The sequence below is a fragment of the Schistocerca gregaria genome, chromosome 1, assembly GCF_023897955.1.
Source record: "Schistocerca gregaria isolate iqSchGreg1 chromosome 1, iqSchGreg1.2, whole genome shotgun sequence".
NCBI lineage: Eukaryota > Metazoa > Arthropoda > Insecta > Orthoptera > Acrididae > Schistocerca > Schistocerca gregaria.
Window position 1 is genome coordinate 11,332,425 of NC_064920.1, and position 15,905 is coordinate 11,348,329.

Consider the following 15,905-nt stretch of genomic DNA (forward strand, 5'->3'; position numbering starts at 1 on the left):
AGGATGAAACAGCTTTAGGACGTCCTCTCCAACCGAATCGGTGCGGATGCGACTCATACTGGTAAAGTTCTCTGAGCGCCTGCCTCGGTTCTGCCTACACCTGGTTTATGCTCTGGGCTTCGATTTCGTGTGACTGCAGAAGCAGCCTTCTGGTTATCTGCGCACCCTGGCTGCAAATCTGTACGTCAGTGCTGTGATTCGACCTGTTGTGCTGCCACTCCTGAACAGAATTGTAGGGAGCGTTTTCCGGCAGGATGACGCTCGCTCGTCTTTGTAACCTGATATGCTCTACAGACAGTGTCCGCATGTTAGCTCAGCCTGCTCGATCAGCTGATCTGCCTCCAATCTACACCGTCGCACGACAACCCCAGCTTCATCCACAAACAGCACTGACCGTCGCTGTATTCACCGACCGAGCGCAACAGGAATGGAACTGCCAACTCACACACTGACATCCGTTATATGTACCGCACAATGCGTGTACAGTTGCATGCTTGCACTCGACATTCTAGTCATTACTCCGGTTATTAATGTACGAGCATTTCACATTTGCAGTGGCTTATCTCGCACATTATTTTCTCGTGCTGTGAAATTTTTTCTGACAGTGTAAAACCGATCAAATACGGGCTTTAACACAAACCGAGGAAATCCATTACTGCAGCTGGCCGGCCGGAGTGACCGTGCGGTTCTAGGCGCTACAGTCTGGAACGGCGCGACCGCTACAGTCGCAAGTTCGAATCCTGCCTCGGGCATGGATGTGTGTCATGTCCGTAGGTTAGTTCGGTTTAACTAGTTGTGAGTTCTAGGCGACTGATGACCTCAGAAGTTAAGTCGCATAGTGCTTAGAGCCATTTGAACCATTACGGCAGCTCCCAAGTTCTGCTTGTGACGTAGAGAATCTTCTCCACTCTTATCGGTTAAACCTTTCGTCGGACTTTGCCGAAACGGCGTAGGACTGGTTTCGTGTTTCACACACGGCAGTGCTTCCTCGACGCGCAACTACGAGAACTGACGTCACAAAACTTGTACAGCTCCACTTGCACACGAGCTTCTACGCCCCGTGTGCGGGATGCCTTAGCGAGACAACGGAGGCAGGCTCGGGATCTGACAGTACGGCACGCGGTGAGTGCGTTCACCTGCTGCGAGATTCGCTCGCGGCGCCAACAAAACCTGACAATCAGTCGGACGAGAGTTTATCAGCGATGCGCGTACGATTTGTTGCACTGAATGCCAGCACGGTATCGGGCTGCTGGAAGATAATGTGTACCCGGTCTTTCACGTACGATGTCTCCACAAGGTATACAACGATTGCGGCTGATTCCTGTGACGACATAATGAGAAAAATATAAAGCCTTTTCGCGTTGGTACTCGCATGACATTGTATTTAATTATTTACGTGAATACGAATGCCTCAATGGGCAGTGAATCCACAACCTTCAGTCACGATACACAATTACGTCCGACCACCTGCGAAAATCGGAAACTACCGAGCGCCGGGAAAGGGGGGGGGGGGGGCGGTTCGCCGAGCGTCGGGGCAGTTCGGCAGCTGCAGCCGCCTAGATAGCAGGAGATCTGGCTTCGCTCGTCACCGCTCACTTCCCATTAATTTCCGACGCAGCTGATACCGTCAGTTCCCTCTTTCTATTTTTCCTTTCCGTCCTCTCTCCTCCGGCAACGGCCTTGCCGCAGTGGATATACCGGTTCCCGTGAGATCAGCGAAGTTAAGCGCTGTTGGGCGTGGTCGGCACTTGGATGGGTGACCATCCAGCCGCCACGCGCTGTTACCATTTTTCGGGGTGCACTCAGCCTCGTGATGCCAATTGAGGAGCTACTCTACCGAACAGTAGCGGCTTCGATCAAGAATACCATCGTAACGACCGGGAGAGAGGTGTGCTGAACCCACGCCCCTCCTATCCGCATCCTCCACTGAGGATGACACGGCGGTCGGATGGTATCGGTAGGCCACTCGTGGCTTGAAGACGGAGTGCTTTTTTTATCCTATCTCCTCCATCTTCAATTTAAATAATATTTTGTTATGCTGAGTATGAGCTTCTAGCCCATGCATATTGTGGGACGTTCTTCTACAGGGCTGGGTCGTCGTCGAGCACCGGCCGAGAGCCACGTGGGCTCCTTGCAGCACGCCATCGACACAAACAGCGGATCCTACAGATTCGGCTCATTTTTGGCGGCCACATGAGAAGAACCTAATATGCAAGATTCTAGGACATCTTCGCTCGACACCCTCTTGTTTTTGTGGAAACCTCAATCTACCCCTAAAATCCCTGACGCGGCATAAAAAAAGTGTTTAACGTCCCATCGACATCGATATGATTAGAGACGGAGCATTAGCTCGGATGGGGAAGGAAAACGGCCGTGCCGTTTCAAAGAAATTATTCCGGAATTTGCCTGAAGCGATTTAGAGAAATCAAGAATAACCCAAATCGCAGTGGCCGGAAGCGTGTTTGAACAGACGCCCTCCCGAGTGCGAATCCAGTGTGGTAAGCACAGACAGTTACAGCTGTCACTTGTACACCCGGAACGTGAACGCTGTTCAACAAATCACCAGTGGCGCAGCTAGCGCGACATGTTGCCGGAGTCCGTGTTCCACTCCCAAATGCATTCCATATTTCCTTTTTAATTTGCATTTTTCCATACCGAAAATGGTGGGAATCGCTAGTGGAAAAAATTTCTGAATGAACTTGGATTACTGCAGAATTTTGACCCTCGTCGCCTCACAACGGCTCTTGTACTTACCCTGCCACACAGATGGTACTGTCGTATAAACATTCCAAGCCAGTATACTCGCTGCTTCAGGATAGTTAATTAATGCAATCTTGGATTAAAAAAGTTTTGCTTCACCTCGATTCCGAGTGTTCCGGAACGCGTACAGAAAATTGGAATAGAGATCAAAACAAACATCATTTTCGTCCTTTTTATTGCTAATGAAAACCACACATTGCATGTTGTACCGCCATACAGCGAGGCCTTCAGAGGTGGTGGTCCAGATTGCTGTACACACCGGTACCCAGTACCATGTCCTCTTGCATTCATGCACGCCTGTATTCGTCGTGGTATACTGTCCTCAAGTTCATCGAGGCACTGTTGGTCCAGTCTGTCCCACTCCTCAACGGCGATTCTGCGCAGATCCCTCACAGTGGTTGGTGGGTCACATGGCTCATAAACAGCCCTTTTCAGTCTATTCCAGGCAAGTTCGATAGGATTCTTGTCTAGAGAACATGCTGGCCACTCTAGTCGAGTGATGTCGTTGTCCTGAAGGAAGTCATTCACAAGATGTGCACGATGGGAGCGCGAACTGTCATCCATGGAGACGAATGCCTCACCAGTACGCTGCCGATATGGTTGCACTATCGGTCGGGGGGGTGGCATCCACGTATCGTACAGTCGTTACGGCGGCTTCCACGATCACCAGCGGCGTACGTCGGCTCTACATAACGTCACCCCAAAACATCATGGAACCTCCACCTTGCTGCACTCGCTGGGCAGTGTGTCTAACGCGTCCAGCCTGGCCGAGTTGCCGCCAAACACATCGACGATTGTGTGATTGAAGGCATATGCGAGACTCGCCGGTGAAGAGAACGCGATGCCAATCCTGAGATTCGGGATGTTGTTGGGCGCGTCTGTAGCGCGCTGCATGGTGTCGTGGTTGCAAAGATGGAACCGAGCCATGGGCGTCGGGAGTGAAGTTGCACATCGTGCAGCCTGTTGCGCACAGTTTGAGTCGTAACACGACGTCCTGCGGCTGCACGAAAAGTGTTATTCAACATGGTGGCGTTGCTTTCTGGGTTCCTCCGAGCCATAATCCGTAGCTAGCGGTCATCCACTGCAGTAGTAGCCTTTGGGCGGCCTGAGCGAGGAATGTCATCGACAGTTCCTGTCTCTCTGTATCTCGTCCACGTCCGAGCTTTGGTTCCGAGACACCTGGACACGTCCCTTGTCGAGAGCCCTTCCCGGCGCAAAGTAACGATGCGGACGCGATCGAACCGCGGTATTGACGGTCTAGCCAAGGTTGAACTACAACAACACGAGCCGTGTACCTCCTTCCCGGTGGAATGACTGCGACTGATCGGCTCTCGGACCCCCTCCGTATAATAGGCGTTGCTCGTGCACGGTTGCTTACATCTTTGTGCGGCTTTACTGACATCTCTGAACCGTCAAAGGGACTGTGTCTGTGATACAATATCGACAGTCAATGTCTCTCTTCAGGAGTTCTGGGAACCGGGGTGATGCAAAACACTTTTTGATCCGTGTATATCGTAGCTTTTGAAAATAAGGCGGAAGACAATCTGCTTTTACATTTAAAATACACTCCTGGAAATTGAAATAAGAACACCGTGAATTCATTGTCCCAGGAAGGGGAAACTTTATTGATACATTCCTGGGGTCAGATACATCACGTGATCACACTGACAGAACCACAGGCACATAGACACAGGCACCAGAACATGCACAATGTCGGCACTAGTGCAGTGTATATCCACCTTTCGCAGCAATGCAGGTTGCTATTCTCCCATGGAGACGATCGTAGAGATGCTGGATGTAGTCCTTTGGAACGGCTTGCCATGATATTTTCACCTGGCGCCTCAGTTGGACCAGCGTTCGTGCTGGACGTGCAGACCGCGTGAGACGACGCTTCATCCAGTCCCAAACATGCTCAATGGGGGACAGATCCGGAGATCTTGCTGGCCAGGGTAGTTGACTTACACCCTCTAGAGCACGTTGGGTGGCACGGGATACATGCGGACGTGCATTGTCCTGTTGGAACAGCAAGTTCCCTTGCCGGTCTAGGAATGGTAGAACGATGGATTCGATGACGGTTTGGATGTACCGTGCACTATTCAGTGTCCCCTCGACGATCACCAGAGGTGTACGGCCAGTGTAGGAGATCGCTCCCCACACCATGATGCCGGGTGTTGGCCCTGTGTGCCTCGGTCGTATACAGTCCTGATTGTGGCGCTCACATGCACGGCGCCAAACACGCATACGACCATCATTGGCACCAAGGCAGAAGCGACTCTCATCGCTGAAGACGACACGTCTGCATTCGTCCCTCCATTCACGCCTGTCGCGACACCACTGGAGGCGGGCTGCACGATGTTGGGACGTGAGCGGAAGACGGCCTAACGGTGTGCGGTACCGTAGCCCAGCTTCATGGAGACGGTTGCGAATGGTCCTCGCCGATACCCCAGGAGCAACAGTGTCCCTAATTTGCTGGGAAGTGGCGGTGCGGTCCCCTACGGCACTGCGTAGGATCCTACGGTCTTGGCGTGCATCCGTGCGTCGCTGCGGTCCGGTCCCAGGTCGACGGGCACGTGCATCTTCCGCCGACCACTGGCGACAACATCGATGTACTGTGGAGACCTCACGCCCCACGTGTTGAGCAATTCGGCGGTACGTCCACCCGGCCTCCCGCATGCCCACTATACGCCCTCGCTCAAAGTCCGTCAACTGCACATACGGTTCACGTCCACGCTGTCGCGGCATGCTACCAGTGTTAAAGACTGCGATGGAGCTCCGTATGCCACGGCAAACTGGCTGACACTGACGGCGGCGGTGCACAAATGCTGCGCAGCTAGCGCCATTCGATGGCCAACACCGCGGTTCCTGGTGTGTCCGCTGTGCCGTGCGTGTGATCATTGCTTGTACAGCCGTCTCGCAGTGTCCGGAGCAAGTATGGTGGGTCTGACACACCGGTGTCAATGTGTTCTTTTTTCTATTTCCAGGAGTGTATTTCTTCTTTTATATTTAATGTTACTGAATACCGCGAATAGGATAATTTCGCCTGAAAAATCGAAGCTGCAAGTTAATCGTGAATTATGCTGCGAATCGTTGTAGCATCCGCCCGATTGTCCACTTGCCGCAGGGTTTGCAGAAGGCTCGAAGTAAGAGGCAGGCGGCGGGATGCAAGCGAGCTGCGCGCTTCGGCTGCTTGTTCTGCGTCGTTACGAAGTCGCAGCAGTCTTACTCGGAACTGCTTTCGTTCATCGAGGCTAAAAATTTTAATTCTTTACTAATCCGAGCCGTCTGAGAAATTGATTTGCCCACCTTATTCCTTATTCAATTTTGTAACTTTTTATCATCCTATTCGTCCCAATGTCAGTACGGAGAGATAAAAGAAGTAAGTAAGTAATTAAAATCAAATAAAAGCACAGTGCATTGAGGAACCGAACAGAGGTCCTCTACTGCCCTGCCGTAGCTTTCGCCCTCTTCGCTCCGCCTGCGGCAGTTTCGTTGAACAGTGTTTGCTTTGTGGGTACGTAAGCATTAGCCGTAACAGTTTTTTTCCTCGATTTGTAGCAAAATCTATGATGATGAAAAATGGTCAATTTTTAGTTATCTATCGATTGTGCGTCCTCAACTTTAGGGGTGGTTTGCTCAAAAACGGAGGAAGGGGGCGCGTACTGTTGGAACAAAATATCGTAGAGTTGTTCATTTCAAGTGGAAAATACAGGCTGCATCGGCCAGCCGCAAGTGGCGTGGCGCCTGCCCCTCGTCGGAAGCACCTGGGTCGCCTTACCCAGGTGCCCTTTCCGTAACTGGGGCAGCGTGTAAGCCATGTCGGAGTGTGCTTTAACGTTGCCGGTGCATGTTGTTTGCGAAGTAAGTGTTGATGAGACGGCTACATCAGTCACATTGGCTTCCCCAATGTGCACGCGGACATCACCGCACTTACTGCGTTCCCCGCACTCATGGCGCGCAGCCGAATAGACCAGATGCAAACATTACAGCTTCTAGAATGAGATTTTCACTTTGCAGCGGAGTGTGCGCTGATATGAAACTTCCTGGCAGATTAAAACTGTGTGCCCGACCGAGACTCGAACTCGGGACCTTTGCCTTTCGCGGGCAAGTGCTCTACCAACTGAGCTACCGAAGCACGACTCACGCCCGGTACTCACAGCTTTACTTCTGCCAGTACCTCGTCTCCTACCTTCCAAACTTTACAGAAGCTCTCCTGCGAGACATGCAGAACTAGCACTCCTGAAAGAAAGGATATTGCGGAGACATGGCTTAGCCACAGCCTGGGGGATGTTTCCAGAATGAGATTTTCACTCTGCAGCGGAGTGTGCGCTGATATGAAACTTCCTGGCAGATTAAAACTGTGTGCCCGACCGAGACTCGAACTCGGGAGTTCGAGTCTCGGTCGGGCACACAGTTTTAATCTGCCAGGAAGTTTCATTACAGCTTCTATTCTTCCGTGGCTGCTGGAATCTTACTGGATTCCGTTTCACGTGGAGCAGAAGGCAAGGTGTTGCGAGTACAGTTAAGCACGATAACAAGGATGCATTTCACGCTGTGCGTTACCCGCAGATCTACTGGGCCATAGTACGGGGCATTGGCTTTACCTCCGCATTGAACCAGAGAACAACACTGGCCGACCATCTGAACAACTGCAGTTAAACGTAAAATGTGACGACCAGAGAAACAATATAACTTCGAATGTCATTTAATTTTTAAAGAGAATGAAATAATATTCTTCGGAGCTCCAGCACTAGCGCGCGCTTCTTAGGGGGGCAGATAACAAGCATAGCATGCTCTCGTTCTTAGCTATCTTAGTATTGTAATTAAAAACAGCAGTGATGAAAACTTCTACCTTCTACCTGAGCCAGCTATGTGTGAAGGAAAAGTTTACTGCAGAGATTTCTCGATATAGTTAAGTACTGAAGCTACTGAAACCATTACTTAATCAGTCGTGTGGTAATCTCACCTGAGCGCCACATTTTCCCCTCGTGTTTGGACATGCCGTTCTGTGTCCCGTCGGCGTTCGGCAGTGATGTGTCACAAAGCCTCCTGCGTTAGGTCTGGCAGCCTAAACGTCTCGTTATTTCGTATGAGACCACATTTGTCGTGTAAAATAGTAGACACGGTCCAAAGAAAGAGTACTCTATTTTCCATACTTGGATTTTTCATTTTTGTCCCAAACATTTATTATGTTTTCTTGATTTAAACGACTTTTATTGATAGTCTTTTATAAAACCTCGATGATTCATAATTTATATTTTCAATTTCAAGTAGAATTTTTCATTTAAAATTAAAGAAGATGGGCATATTTGATAAAAATGATGGCTAGATAGCTGTTAATCGGCGTAAATGCAATGAATTTTATATTTAAAGGATGTATGTATTTAAAATTGAACGAAAAAAAGAAAGGCCAAACCGAGACACAATAGGTCCGTTGACTGTTCCAACTTCTATAGTGTGCACTTCCTCGGAAACCTTCAGAGCAGTTTTTTTCCGTAAACTTGTTCAATGTGCTCCGCGCTCGTATTTCACTACGGAGCAGGACAGAGCGTCAGCTGTTTTCACATTGCGTATTAAACACTGCGACCATCAGAACGCAACACTACAGAGACTGCTACTGTAAACCACTGTAGAAAAAAAAAAGCTACATAACTAGAGCACGATTTAAAAAAAAGTCGTTACCTGTTCATAAATTACAATATCTTACATTTCCATTTATCGTAACTTCCACTTAGTGATAAGCTATCTGATGCAATCTCTGACAATAAAATTCGGTTAACAGTCCTGCAAGACTAATATAGACGAACTATGAACTACAGTTACCTTAATGCCCGTCGAAATAGTCACCTCTGAGCTCTGCGATACGTGCCTTCGAGACTTTGTACGAAGTCTTCCTTTGGGACAGTGTTGAAAAGCCGCGCCGCGTTCGTTTGATGTCAGGAATGTCGTCAAATCTCTTTCCTTTCGAAGGGAGTTTGTGTCGAGGGAATAGGAACAAGTCTGGAGGATTGAGATCCGGCGAGTGTGGAGGAACTTTTAAGCCAGGAACTGTTTGACGATATTAGCTATGTGTAGGTTAGCGTTGTAATGAATAAAAAAGACAGGAATCTTGTTGTGCGTACTAAGGTCGTAGACGTTGCATGAAACGGGTCAAAATCCTACCGTGCAGCCTTCAGCGTCATACTTTCGGGTAGTAATTCCTTGGGGGTAATGGCTCAAGTGGCTCTGAGCTCTATGGGACTCAACTTCTGAGGTCATCAGTCCCCTAGAACTTATAACTACTTAAACCTAACTGACCTAAGGACATCAGACACATACATGCCCGAGGCAGGATTCGAACCTGCGACCGTGGCGGTCGCGCGGTTCCAGACTGTAGCGGCTAGAACCGCTCGGCCACGCCGGCCGGCGGGAGGTAATGCCTTAACTATCGAAAAAGGCGACAAACATCGTTTTGATGCGTGATTTTTCGGCTGTTATCTTTTACCGACGAGGTGATATCGGAGAACGTCAATCGATGCTTTGTCGTTTCGTTTCAGGGTCGTGCCTGAGACAGGAGGTTTAATCCTCCGTGACAGTACGGTTCGAGAAGTTGGGTGTCGGGTCCACCATTTCGACATGATCCTGTGGGGCCTCTGAACGTGGCTGCTTCTGATCGTTACTCAGGCGGTGTGGCACAGGACGACAACACGTTCTCCTCTTCCCTAACTCGTGGGTGAGGATATGTCGCACGGATTCACGGTTCATCTGCAGTTCATCCGCTATCGTGCGCACTGCTAATCGACAGTCGTTCGTGATTAATGTCCTTCCGCTACGGGGATTGTCAGAAACACTTTCCCGGCCTCCTCGAATACGGGCGAACCACTCGTACACAAACTTCACGGAGTGTGCTTCAGCCCACGAACACGTACCAGCAGTGCATGCGTTTCTTTCGGTGTCCTGCCAAGCTTGAAACAAAATCCTTAGCTAGTTCATCGTCCTGTTCTCAGTTCAGGACTGGCGCGCTAAACAGGCACTACGGCGGGGGCAATTGATCAACACCGGCCGCTACGCAGGTGCAGCGTTGTGAGTCGCCTGTATTGCCCGATCGCTGTTCTGACTTCTTTCGCCGAGCTTTATTATCAGAGGTCGAACATAAGTAGGACCTACCTCCGAGAGCGTAACGACAGCAGCGCACGTCTGCTACGGATGCTGATCGGTGGTGGTGTTTGTGTTTGTGTTTGTCAGGACGACCAGGTGAGTGTGTGTGTGTGTGTTGCAGGCGCACATCGGGCTGAAGGGCGTGGTGACGGACGCGCTCACCGGCCAGCCGCTCGCCAACGCCGTCATCCACGTGGCCAACGTCACCAGCGGACGGCCCGTCCACATCCGACACGACGTCACCTCAGGTGAGCGGCCGTAGACCCAGCCTCAAAAACAAAAGCCTACTGTGTCCGTGAAAAGTGCTCGGACATCAGTACGGGATGCGCCCAACTCTGGTGACGATGTATCGGGTGAGGTGCCCGAATGTCTGCGGGGGAACGGTGACCCGTCAAAGGCCGAGGGAGGGCACTGACGCCGGCCGTCGGGGTCTCGAGCGATGCCGACCTCCTAACGCGTCCTAAATGTGTTCTGTCCGATTCGTGTCGGGGCTCTGCGCAGGCCGGTACACTTCACGAACGTCACAGTCCACAAACCGTTCACGGACAGATGCCGCTTTGTGGCAGACTGGATTTAATACTGATTCAGTCGAGCTGTCAGGACAGTTCCTGCACTGTGCTGTAAAATCTGTCCTCATCCTTCCGTATTCGACACTACCAGGGGAGCACACACTGCCCCTGTACCGTCACATCGAGTGCGAGACGCGTTAAGTCGTGATGCCAGGTGGACAGCTGGTAGCACATCGGAAATCGCGAGTGAGTCTTCCTGGTGATTTTTTACACGTTACCTCTGGAGTGGTCGGTGTCCCCAGAGATGTGACCGGCCTCGGTTTAGCTACGGTTGTCCCTTCGCGTTTTCATTCGGGACTCACGTCACCAGTAGCCGGACTGGCAGCTCGAGAAGGGCTGAAATGCCCCTGGTGCGTCTCCTTCTCTGGGAACACCCAGCTGAGCGGCCCTCACTGGAAGCGACTGAGCCCTGCCGTCGCTGCAGCACGCTGCAAAAGTATTTCGATCGGGTAATGTACCTTCCGTACCTGTGAGGAAACTCGCATCCCTAATTCTGTTTTCACGCGGATGAATTCTGGCAAAGTAATCACTAAGCAACGACAAGCCTCTCGCAATAGCAATATTAGTTAGAGAGATACTGGAATGAATTTGAATTTGTCCTGTGATTTCCCTTCTGCTATCGCAGATCCGAAAAGGGATAAATTTGGCGGTGTTTCGCTCTACAAAATCAGGTTAGTAGTTTCGGATAATGTTTAGTACCCTCGATTACGCAACTTCCAGTATCTGTAACTCATTGCTTTCTTGTGTACGAGGTCTTGATTTCGTACCTGACGTGAAATATAGGAACGGAAGTTGCTCTACCACAGTGTCCGTATGTAAGGGACACAGAGCTCCTTGTCGAATCAGCCAATATAATGCATAAAACCCCGCGACTCGCTATAGATAATCGTTGTTATTGTTCAAAATGCGCAGCACAAATCTCGTGGCCATGTGGCGCAGCATTCGGCTCACTGCCAGCGGACCGATACTGTGGACACAGAGTGCAACAAAGCTACTGTGTACAGCTGAGAAAGTTCGAAACTTGTGCCCAGTAGGGATGAGTTCACTGAACGATGCACCAAAACTCCGTGGATACCAGTAAGAGATTGCATCTCTTCCAGCTCATCTAGCTGGGTCATGTGTGTGTATCAAGTACCCTGGTTCAACTACTTACAAGTCCTAACCAACAGGAATTATCAGAAAGGCACTTGGCAACTCATTTAACTGAAAGAAATGGGCAGGGGGAGTCATCGAGGAAATTCTAAGTCGAAACGTGATCCACGAAACTAGCAGTACACTTACGTATTTAAGCCCTCTTATCATCTCATTCCTAATCGGCATCAGTCATCTAAGTACTATCGAGAGAGTTTAACAGGTACAGGTTTGTGAGCAAAACAGTCACGATTTTAATATTATTTATTGTATGGTCTTGTGCTGTCTCGTTACAAGGATCACAAATTAAGTGAGACGACATCCACTAAAAAGATAAATCGTAACATTAACAACGAATCAGTGGTGCAGAGGACGCTGTCCTAACCACGAGATCAGAACACACTTGTCACACGTGGGCAGGAAGAGCGAGACGTGACAGTGCTGTGACGTAGCTTGGAGAAGCGACTGTTAGCACGCTACAGTGATAGGGGCACATGCGTCATGAGAACCTTTACTTGTCTCATAACACAGCCAAACAGACCTTGACTGCAGTCGTTCAGTGTACAAAGTAGCAGGCACGAATCAGACATTAAATCATAACTCTATAGAATGGTGACAACGAGACACTTGAGCGACATTTTAAAAAGTGAAAGAAAGCAGTGCCAAAACATTACTCATAATTTACTTTGTACTGTTGTACTGATACAATAAGAAAGTGAAATGCATTCCCACTATTAAATCGGTAAAGCGGTAACTTGTAGAAACCCAATGAGCAGAAAGTTCTCGTAGCGCATTTAAGCGTGGAGGAAACGATACTCTCGTCGAAACATTCAAAATACAAGTATACGGATAACGTGCACAAAGCTACAAAACGAGGTCTTTGCTAACCCTGACACAATGAAGGTTGTACAGTTTGGCAAACTTCCTCGGTCAGAGATTGGTGTGTGCCAACACAGAATCAAAGCGACCCTGTACAGTTCCTTTCAAAAATGGCGCGATTACTAACGGTCGCTAAGACAGGAACACAACTACAGTTAGCAGACCTATCCAGAGTGGAGAAATTTTAGCCCTAGCTAGTTGATGCCAGTAGGAACCAAAATTACTAATGTTGTGTAGGTGGATAACGCACAATTTTTAAAGTATGGAAACTTGGCGCCGCGGTACTGCCCTGTTGCCGGCTGCTCTGGACAACGCGCGACCGCGAATGCTTTGTCTGGCGGAGATGGCGGCAGCCCGCACGCTCGGTGGCTGCGCGCCAGTCTTCCACCCTGGGGGCCTGCAGGCGAATCCCCGCCGTCCCGACACATCCATTGCTGTTTCGTGATAAGAAGTACCGGGAACAAACTCGTCAACAGCTGTTAGTCCGCGTACAGGAAGTCTGTTACAAATTGTAGCTAAGACATTGTTTACTTTAAGCAGGTGCTCGAATGGGCGACCCTCTGACGCGATACAAGCTTCGTAATGTCCAACGGTGTTTTGCCAAACTCTTTCAAAGATTCCTGGCATTGCCCTGATGCGATTGGCGGTATGCTGAAATTGATCCATTAGTTCCTCTTCGTTTCTAGGTGGTTTGCATCCAGGTGGGTGATGTGGAAGCTCGAAGAATCCCCACAGGAGAAAGTCCCGTGGCGTGAGGTCCCGTGATCGCGGGGGCCACGTCCTGCGAGCAACGCATCCAGTTACCCGGCCTCTGAAGTATCCGCGCACAGCACGGCCGATATGCGCGGGCGCCCACCGTGCTGCAACCACATGCGTAGCCTATGTCCAGCAGACCGACTAGTGTTTCTTGCAAAAAATGAAGATAGTTCGCCCCAGTAAGTCGAGGAGGTAGACGGACCGGCACAATCAGATGGTCACCCACAATGCCTGCCAGAATGTTGAGCGAAAAGCGTTCCTGGTGTCCGTGCACGTGACGTCAATATTTCCCCTTGCCCAGTAATGAATGTTTCGAGTATCGTAAAGGCCATCTCGACGGAAGGTGCACTCGTCGGTAAACACAATACAGTGGCGGGGAAGTCAGGATCTGGTGCAACACGTCGCAGAAACCATCGGCAAAACCCTAGCCTGTGTTCATAGTCCGCCATAGGGCAGGGTGGAAATTAAATGGGTGCTGCCCGTAATCGCTCAAAACATCCAGATTAACCGACGAGCGACGCTCATGTCGTGTCCAACAGCATCGCCGTGGTATCACGCTAACGAGCCCGTTTCGCTACGTCGCGGGTACGGGCGGCGCCTTGCAGAGCACCGTTCCTCGTACGACCGCCGAGCTTGATGCGCATTACCGTCAGCTAGCCCGAAAATAAAAACCGTATCTCGTTATACTTGTCTTGTGAATGAAACCGCCTTTTCCTGCTGCCACTTCATTTATTTATCCCAGACGCGTTTCGCCTTCTTCTTGCTCTAAAGCATCATCAGTGTCGTCTATAACGATACAATTTTGTTATTTTTAGATTAATAAATAGTTCACGTCGCGATTTTTTATTTAAAAGAGTAATTACTTACTATTTTCTCACCTGCGTTTCCTATCATCTGGCCTTGAGACCGCACTACCACTTTATTACTGTATATAAGCACAACTTTGCGTTCTGGCCTTCTTCACCCTGTTCATCATGTTTCTCCTTTTTTGTGGTGCACTATCGTTCTTTTGCCACTCGATATAACTACTTCGTCGGACACAGCTTTTAATAACGTAAGTATTGCAACTCCATTACTTGTTTCCTCTTCTTTGGCGTGTCTACCTACTTGTTGTCAACCTAACGAAGTATATGTTCAAGACTAACTTCTATTCATGCAAGCGAGTGGTAGCTTTAGTGACAGCTGATTTGACTTTTCGTTTCAATATTCTGTTTCGGTATTCTGTATGTGGTAATTTTCTTGTAGGGTTAGGTGTTTTTTATTGTTGATTCGCATTATTTTCATGTCATCTTCTCTAGTGGTTACTTTGTGGTAATGTTCTCTTAGGTGTTCTGCAAATGTGTCCCACACGTCCGACCTCTCATGGGTTCTTTGTATCTGACATCAAATGTTCTACCAGTTTGTCCTATGTATCTGATTTAACGAGTGTTACACAGTAGATGATATATACTTACATTCTGGTGTATGTCTCTGTTTTGGTCAGTTTTGGGGAGTATTTTTGTCTATAATTGTCTGTTGTGTATGCTATGTTTATTCCCTGTCTTTTGAGAATGTCGGTGATATTATGAGTGAGTTTCTGTTTCTATGTCATTGTGCACCAGCCTGTGTTTTCTTTCTTGTTTCTATTTTTTCAGCTTGTGTTTCCATTATTCTTTTTTATTTGCAAAAGAGGTATTTCTATGCTGTCTGCGAAGGATGGCCACGCAAAAACATACCGGATCTATTTGTTCGTCGAACGAATACCGTGCCACCATGCTTGCTGTGTGACTGAATCGCAGGTGACGCGTGTGCTCGAAAGTGAACCCTACGTGTGGATGCCTCTGACGTGAGGTGGAGAACACAGCGAGACGTATTCGACACGTGCCCGTATCACGTTGGGGCAGTGATGGGGCGAGGGGCATTTGTAGCTGTGAACAGACAACCGTAGCGCTGCCCGTCAACTGACTAACGGGCAACAGGGCAACCCAACGGCCAATCACAGTGCTCGGCGGAAAGTTCCCGTAGTTTAAAGATGGTGCGTTGTCGACCAACACATCGTAAGTAATGACATCAACCAAAGTAAAACGAGGGTAATGGAATGTTGTCGAATTAAGTCGGGTGATGATGAGGGAATTAGATTAGGAAATATCACACTTAAAGTAGTAAAGGAGTTTTGCTATTTGGGGCGAAAAATAACTGATGATGGTCGAAGTAGAGAGGATGTAGAATGTAGACTGGCAATGGCAAGGAAAGCTTTTCTGAAGAAGAGAAATTTGTTAACATCGAGTATAGATTTAAGTGTCAGGAAGTCGTTTCTGAAAGTATTTGTATGGAGTGTAGCCACGTATGGAAGTGAAACATGGGTGATAAATAATTTGGATAAGAAGAGCATAGAAGCTTTCGAAATGTGGTTCTACAGAAGAATGCTGAAGATTAGATGGATAGATCACATAACTAATGAGGAAGTATTGAATAGAATTGGGGAGAAGAGGAGTTTGTGGCATAACTTGACTAGAAGAAGGTATCGGTTGGTAGGACATGTTCTGAGGCATCGAGGCATCGCCAATTTAGTATTGGAGGGCAGCGTGGAGGGTAAAAATCGTAGAGGGAGACCAAGAGATGAATACACTAAGGAAATTCAGAAGGATGTAGGCTGCAGCAAGTACTGGGAGATGAAGAGGCTTGCACAGGATAGAG

General features: G+C 49.0%; 1 protein-coding gene across 9 annotated transcripts in view; it reads left to right on the forward strand.

The window, feature by feature from the left end:
• LOC126324319 (carboxypeptidase E-like) overlaps nt 1-15,905 on the forward strand; it is a 386,831-nt gene that overhangs the window by 299,953 nt on the left and 70,973 nt on the right. For all 9 annotated transcript variants that reach the window (XM_049995137.1, XM_049995127.1, XM_049995118.1 and 6 more), the window contains one exon: nt 10,016-10,142. In XM_049995137.1, the coding sequence (XP_049851094.1) occupies nt 10,016-10,142 (127 nt within the window). The remainder of the gene's footprint in view (nt 1-10,015; nt 10,143-15,905) is intronic.